The sequence below is a fragment of the Trachinotus anak genome, unplaced genomic scaffold (genome assembly GCF_046630095.1).
Source record: "Trachinotus anak isolate AG129_WGS33_773 ecotype Australia unplaced genomic scaffold, CSIRO_AGI_Tana_v1 ptg000011l, whole genome shotgun sequence".
Lineage (NCBI taxonomy): Eukaryota > Metazoa > Chordata > Actinopteri > Carangiformes > Carangidae > Trachinotus > Trachinotus anak.
In genome coordinates, this window is record NW_027273862.1 from 27,730,001 (window position 1) to 27,737,869 (window position 7,869).

Below are 7,869 nucleotides of genomic sequence, written 5' to 3' on the forward strand. Positions count from 1 at the left end.
TATTTTAGATTGTCTGCACAATAACCTACTTGGTTTATCTGACAATGGCAATAGTCTTACTAAAAATAGCATAAAAGGCTGCACAACTTACAGTATATAGTAGCTATTTTCATATTTCATATATAAACATGCTGCTGGAGTCTTGCCTCTGGAGTCTTTGGACAGTCAAACTTCTGCCACACCAGGACCCCGAAGTGACTGAAGGAGAGGAGCGCCCCGAACACATAACCTGCTTTGCGCTGCAGCGTGCCACAGACCAAGAGGGGATAGTACAGGACTGGATAGTAGAAGATGGCAATTATCTTCATGTACTCTGACAAACGAGGGATAAGAGGAAGGAAGTGTGTCATTTATTGACAAAAGACAATGCTGCCTCATTACTAAGCTCTATTCTGTTTCACTAGTCTGATAAAGAGGCTATTTTTGGTCATTCTCTCCTTTGTAGTAACTCAAGGTCTCTTAAATCATTTAATTATATGCCTTATGAGAGTCCTCTTAAATATACTGAAACTTAAATTAAGCCACTATGTGTAGAATTTGTATGTGATTATATCACAGTCTGCAACACTGTCTTTTTTGATATTAATTAATCAAAAAATTGGAAATGTTGAAATTCAGTACTTTTGGCCTTAAGTCCAACCTCATAACTAAAACTGTAAGGCTGCTCTTATGAGTATCTGCAGTATTTACGGCCTCACTTTATAGTCTGTGTGATCAAATTTAGTTTTACTTCCCTCCAGTTAAGTTTAAAAAGCTCTAAGGCCTATAAAAGAAACAGATTACTCTGTGTGACTGCATATCAGAAGCATGAGCATAATCATCAAAGCACTTTAACACATATAATTTCAACAAAAAAAATAAATGAATAAATAAATTCAATTAATTAGAAATGTCCACCTTTAATTTCTGCTGGAGTATCTTTGGAGAAAGGCAGTGGGTCCGGGGCGATCACCAGCATAGCCAGCTTACTGAACACCAGTCCAAAAACAGCCATGACCAGGCCTTTTTTCTGAGTCTGGTCCAGGAAGTTGGTTGGACTGTGAAATCAAACAAAAACATTTAGATGATATGAGGCAAACCCGCAGTCTGAAGTCCCATTTATCTGTATGTGTACTGAATTCACCTGAAGATACTGGAGGATCCTCTTGCAAATCCTTGGCAGAATTTGTTTTTCCTGGTGAGAGCTGCCAGGATCAACATGATCACCAGCTGAAGGGAAAGGTGAAATTCATCAGGACAATACAGTTTGGATGAGAATACCCTCACCATGCAAAGCTTAGCAATACCTTAAAAGCAAAACCTTAAGATCAGTTCAAAAGACCTACAACTGTACCTGAGACATGGTGTTACAGCCACCTTAACCACAGCAAATGTTAAGTGTTCAGGGCTGCAGACTGAATTCAGTACTGACCTTCACTGTGGTTAACTTTTTGTTTTCTGGTTTCTTCAATGATTCAAGTCTACAACAAACAGGAAGGGTCTCTGGAAAGTTACCTCTCGAACAGTGCATGCTGGGAACCCTGCTTATGTGTCTTGTTATTTCTGCTCAGCTGCAGTGACCCAGCCGTCACAGTTTATTATCTACTGAACAAGGAAATTGGCCCATGTCCGCTCTGTTTACAGTATGAGGGCTCTCTTGACTGAGTTAAAGTGGCCCTAACTTGTAATTGGGTGACGGTAAAAGGAGGGCAAACATCATTAAATCTGACTTAAGTCTGAAGCAAACACAGCTGATGGTTCATAGAAAAAGCCCCAAGGATTTGAGGGAAGATGCAAAAACTTAAACACTCACTGTTTTCCACTAATGCTGCATTTAGAAGCTGTTTATGAATTCAAACTTTTAGCCTGTTTGTAAGAGAAGTTTTTACAAAGTGGAGTTTCAACCATAAAACTGTCTGCACCACACAAACTGGTTAGTAGAGACTAGTTAATTACTTACTAAATATTTACAATCACTAAATGTCAGGTGTAACTGTTAAAATAATGTTCTGTTAGCATGCTAATAAATGTAGAATGCTAATATATGTCCCCTGTATGAATGTCAGGTGTAACTGCTAAAATACTTTTAGTTAAATGAATTAGCTAATATTCTGTTAGCATGCTACTAAAGGTATGCTAATTAATATATGACGCCCTGTATATTAAATGTTAGATGTAACTGTAAAAATACTGTTAATCAAATGAATTAGCTAATGTTCTGTTAGCATGCTAATAGAGGCAGAATGCTAATAGATGACCCTCTGTTTACTAAATGTCAGGTGTAACTGCTAAAATACTGTTAGTTAATGAATTAACAAATTTTCTGTTAGCATGCTAATAAAGGTAGAATGCGAATATTTGAATTAGCTAATGTTCTGTTAGCATGCTAAGAAAGGTATGCTAATAAATGTATGACGCCCTGTATATTAAATGTTAGGTGTAACTGTAAAAATACTGTTAGTTAATTAACACATTTTCTGTTAGCATGCTAATAAAGGCAGAATGCTAATATATGAATTATCTAATGTTCTGTTAGCATGCTAATAAAGGTATGCTAATTAATGTATGACACCCTGTATATTAGACATTAGAGATTACAGAATGCTAATATATGACTCCTCTGTATACTAAATGTCAGGTGTAACTGCTAAAATAGTGTTAGTTAATGAATTAACAAATTTTCTGTTAGCATGCTAATAAAGATAGAATGCTAATATATGAATTAGCTAATGTTCTGTTAGCATGCTAATAAAGTTATGCTAATTAATGTTTGACGCCCTGTATATTAAATGTTAGGCGTAACTGTAAAAATACTGTTAATCAAATGAATTATCTAATGTTCTGTTAGCATGCTAATAAAGGTATGCTAATTAATGTATGACACCCTGTATATTAGAGATTAGAGATTACAGAATGCTAATATATGACTCCCTGTATACTAAATGTCAGGTGTAACTGCTAAAATAGTGTTAGTTAATGAATTAACAAATTTTCTGTTAGCATGCTAATAAAGATAGAATGCTAATATACGAATTCGCTAATGTTCTGTTAGCATGCTAATAAAGTTATGCTAATTAATGTTTGACGCCCTGTATATTAAATGTTAGGTGTAACTGTAAAAATACTGTTAATCAAATGAATTAGCTAATGTTCTGTTAGCATGCTAATAGAGGCAGAATGCTAATATATGACTCCCTGTATACTAAATGTCAGGTGTAACTGCTAAAATAGTGTTAGTTAATGAATTAACAAATTTTCTGTTAGTATGCTAATAAAGGTAGAATGCTAATATATGAATTAGCTAATGTTCTGTTAGCATGCTAAGAAAGGTATGCTAATAAATGTATGATGCCCTGTATATTAAATGTTAGGTGTAACTGTAAAAATACTGTTAGTTAATGAATTAACACATTTTCTGTTAGCATGCTAATAAAGGTATGCTAATTAATGTTTGACGCCCTGTATATTAAATTTTAGGTGTAACTGTAAAAATACTGTTAATCAAATGAATTAGCTAATGTTCTGTTAGCATGCTAATAAAGGTAGAATGCTAATATATGAATTATCTAATGTTCTGTTAGCATGCTAATAAAGGTATGCTAATTAATGTATGACACCGTGTATATTAGAGATTAGAGATTACAGAATGCTAATATATGACTCCCTGTATACTAAATGTCAGATGTAACTGCTAAAATAGTGTTAGTTAATGAATTAACAAATTTTCTGTTAGTATGCTAATAAAGGTAGAATGCTAATATATGAATTAGCTAATGTTCTGTTAGCATGCTAAGAAAGGTATGCTAATAAATGTATGACGCCCTGTATATTAAATGTTAGGTGTAACTGTAAAAATACTGTTAGTTAATGAATTAACACATTTTCTGTTAGCATGCTAATAAAGGTATGCTAATTAATGTTTGACGCCCTGTATATTAAATTTTAGGTGTAACTGTAAAAATACTGTTAATCAAATGAATTAGCTAATGTTCTGTTAGCATGCTAATAGAGGCAGAATGCTAATATATGAATTATCTAATGTTCTGTTAGCATGCTAATAAAGGTATGCTAATTAAAGTATGACTCCCTGTATATTAGAGATTAGAGATTACAGAATGCTAATATATGACTCCCTGTATACTAAATGTCAGGTGTAACTGCTAAAGTACTGTAAATTAATGAATTAACAAATTTTCTGTTAGCATGCTAATAAAGATAGAATGCTAATATATGAATTCGCTAATGTTCTGTTAGCATGCTAATAAAGTTATGCTAATTAATGTTTGACACCCTGTATATTAAATGTTAGGTGTAACTGTAAAAATACTGTTAGTTAATGAATTAACACATTTTCTGTTGGCATGCTAATAAAGATAGAATGCTAATATATGAATTATCTAATGTTCAGTTAGCATGCTAATAAAGGTATGCTAATTAATGTTTGACGCCATGTATATTAAATGTTAGGTGTAACTGTAAAAATACTGTTAATCAAATGAATTAGCTAATGTTCTGTTAGCATGCTAATAGAGGCAGAATGCTAATATATGACTCCCTGTATACTAAATGTCGGGTGTAACTGCTAAAATACTGTTAGTTAATGAATTAACAAATTTTCTGTTAGCATGCTAATAAAGGTAGAATGCTAATATATGAATTAGCTAATGTTCTGTTAGCGTGCTAATAAAGGTATGCTAATAAATGTATGACGCCCCGTATATTAAATGTTAGGTGTAATTGTAAAAATACTGTTAATCAAATGAATTAGCTAATGTTCTGTTAGCATGATAATAGAGGCAGAATGCTAATATATGACTCCCTGTATACTAAATGTCAGGTGTTGCATGTTAAAAAACAGTCAGTTAAATGAACTAGCTAATGTTCTGTTAGCATGCTAATAGAGGTAGAATGCTAATATATGACCCCTGAATACTAAATGTCATTCATGTCATTGTCATTAAATAAAATGAATGAAATGGGAACATCACTCTTTGTTTGAACAGCTCAAATCTCATGGACAGTCCTCGTCCAGATTATACAACAAAATACACTTTTTGTCTGAGAATAGTTGTGTCCCAATTCAGGCTGTCCCTTTTCACAGGGTCCTTTAAATGTGCCAGACAAATGTGGCCTTTGTTTCCTGGGCAACAACGTCTCAAACATGGGGACCCTTGTGGCCACACAGCTAGTGATGCAAAACAGAAATCCTCTGTAGGCCAGACTCTTAGTTCGGCTTTCATGGTATACGCCACCACATCCTCCGAGGGATGCAGCCCCTGAATTGAGACGCAGCTAATGACACTGAGGCACCTATTTTATTGTGTATTTTTATGACGTGACAGAGTAACAGTTAAGGATTGCTTAGGTGTAGGCACAAAAATGACTTCTTTAGAGAGGGTGTTTTGGGTTAAAATTATTTCATTGTTAAGGTCAGGGGTCAGGATTTTCTGTGTTGTTGTCTCGTGTTTTGTTGGCTCATATATTTGTCTATAACAGCATCACATGACCTCCTCCTCCTATTTGCAGAAACGACTGATGCCGTCATTTCTTTGGAAGGACAGTGTCTTGTATGTACATGAACGCTTTTCAGACGTACAGTGACTTTTTTTTTAAACATACTTACAGATATTGACAGCATGCATATGTGGAAGAGCTTGTCATCTGCTGTGGGGTCACATGGTAAAATAACTCTGTGACATAAAAGAAAATTGTATTGAAATAACTGATTTACATTCAGAGAAACAAACCTGCAAACGTACATGAAATAGAGAGAAAGAGAATTGTTGTCATAAATCTGTTGAAATGTCCTGGTTAAAATACGGCCTCCATAAATATCTCTCCACAATTTAATGTCATTCTTTTTTTTCAGTAGCAATATAATTTTACAAATTCTTTATTAGATGAATAAAAAAGTTTCAAAATTTCAGGATGGTTGGATTCAATTAAAATTCAGACTTAATTTGTCCAGATTTGTCCAATTTGCACCAGATCAGCTTTCATCTCAAATTAAGCACCATAACATGTCAAACTAATATCTATCCTGCACATGTCCAAAGACTCTATACTTAATGATTGCAATAACGAAAATGGAAATCAGATATTTTTACGAATAGCCAGTCAAACCATCTGCTCTGACATCATCAAACTTCAACCTGAAATTTTCTTCAGAGAGGTTTTATACTCACTCTTTGGGTGGTTTGGTTGGCTCTGCATTGTCAGAGTACCAGTCTGAATAATCATAGTAGGAATATTCAAAAGGCTCAAATTCAGCTTTGCTTTGATTCATCGCGGCTGCTGAGTCAGGTCACACAGGTAGAAATAAGGAACAGGAGAAAAATAAAGATCCAGAGGACTCCAGATCCTCCTCCCAAGCAGGTAACCTCGCTCAGTGATCCGCTGGTGCTGCAATGTGTCGGGACAGTTTGGCCTGACACATTCCAGTCCAACCAAGAGCCAAACACAGCAGATTAACAGCTGCTCAGAGGGGAGCGAGAGAGGGAGAGAGAGAGAGAGGTTCAACATCACAGTGAGTGAAGGAAGAAGTGGAGGAAGAAACTGACCCAAAGTGACCTCTAGTTCTTCTTAAAGCGACATTGTTTCTCTTCAAGACTAAATTCTTTAAATGTAGTTAATCAAAAATGTATTTATTCAACATATGATTTAAATTTAATAAAATTTTTTGAAGTCAAGAAACTACATCGTCCTGTTTCTTTATTCTGCTTAGTTAATGATAAAAATCAATACAAAACTGAAATCTCTAAGGAAATTAGATATAAATTTAAAGCACTGTGCAAAAGTTTTAGGAACTTTAGATGTTTAGATTCTAATCCATCACACAAGAATGAGCCCAAACAGCCAGAGTCATGAAGAGCTTTCTGCAGAGACGAGGTCTGGCCCCCACAGAGCCCTGGTCTCAGCATCGCAGGGACAGTCTGGGATCACATGAAGAGACAGAAGACACGATTCTGGAACGAGCTACCTGCCAAGTACCTGTGCAGGTGTACTGAGGAGAAGTGGTGCTGGTTTAAAGGCACAGCGGGATCACAGCACATGAAAAATAAAAAATGTTCATGGTATTTTTCAAAAAGCATCCTCACATTACGTTTAGTGCCTAAAATGTTCACATGGTATTGTAAATATAAAAATAATTTCTAGGAGACTGGGTTGTAATAAGTAATAAATGTCATTAAAACACAAAACCAATCAGCACATAAAACAAATGATTTTATTAATGTGATTTTTCATGGTGACAAAGGTGTTTTCTATAGTTCCCTACAAATGATCCTAATCTACATCTTCTTCACTGTGCTACTGATTTAAAAGTGTAGGAAGTATTTTATTTTGAATTTCGTTATATTTGGAAAATTCTTATTGTGGTAAAGTTTTGCCATTTACCATAGTTTTACCATTCATCCAGTTGTGTATTTAATTGGATTTTGCTTATATTTTGGATCAGCATTTACTCCAGTGTGTCCGCTCACATTTTCTTTTGGTATTTGAAATGTTAGTGATGAAGTGAGGCACCATCTTTGGTCTGAAGCAGTGTAAGTGTGACTGTAATGTGTGGCGCATTAACGTTGAAATGAAAGCTCTCTGTGTCATTTCTGGTTAAGTAATGTCATTTTTGCGCTGAAATGTGGCGTTAACCTGTTTGCCTCCCTCAGGCTGTTACTCAAGAGACTAATCTCATAATAAGATGTAAACCTCTCATTTAAACAGAGGCGACCTTTGTGTGAAAAGAGCTTAGGAAAGGCCAAAATGAGAATGTTGATTATTTTACACGTGAGGTAAAGCCTTACTCAGATCTCAGGACTCGTGTTTTATTTCTTTAACATAAAAATAAGACAGAAATCATGAGATGAGCATCCAGTTCTGCTGCAGAGTCACTGA

General features: G+C 34.9%; 1 protein-coding gene across 3 annotated transcripts in view; it reads right to left on the reverse strand.

The window, feature by feature from the left end:
- The window catches only part of LOC139628134 (receptor for retinol uptake stra6-like), a 17,126-nt gene extending 9,884 nt beyond the window's left edge, over window positions 1-7,242 (reverse strand). Inside the window, exons 1-5 of one of the 3 annotated variants that reach the window (XM_071489515.1) lie at window positions 6,165-7,242; window positions 5,603-5,669; window positions 1,124-1,209; window positions 898-1,037; window positions 147-313 (exon numbers count right to left, since the gene is read on the reverse strand). In XM_071489515.1, the coding sequence (XP_071345616.1) occupies window positions 147-313; window positions 898-1,037; window positions 1,124-1,209; window positions 5,603-5,669; window positions 6,165-6,265 (561 nt within the window). In that variant the 5' untranslated portion in view covers window positions 6,266-7,242. Of the gene's footprint in view, window positions 1-146; window positions 314-897; window positions 1,038-1,123; window positions 1,210-1,333; window positions 2,758-5,602; window positions 5,670-6,164 lie in introns of those variants that run through there. The other 2 variants (XM_071489516.1, XM_071489517.1) reach the window with 2 other exon arrangements.
- Window positions 7,243-7,869: the final 627 nt, after the last annotated feature.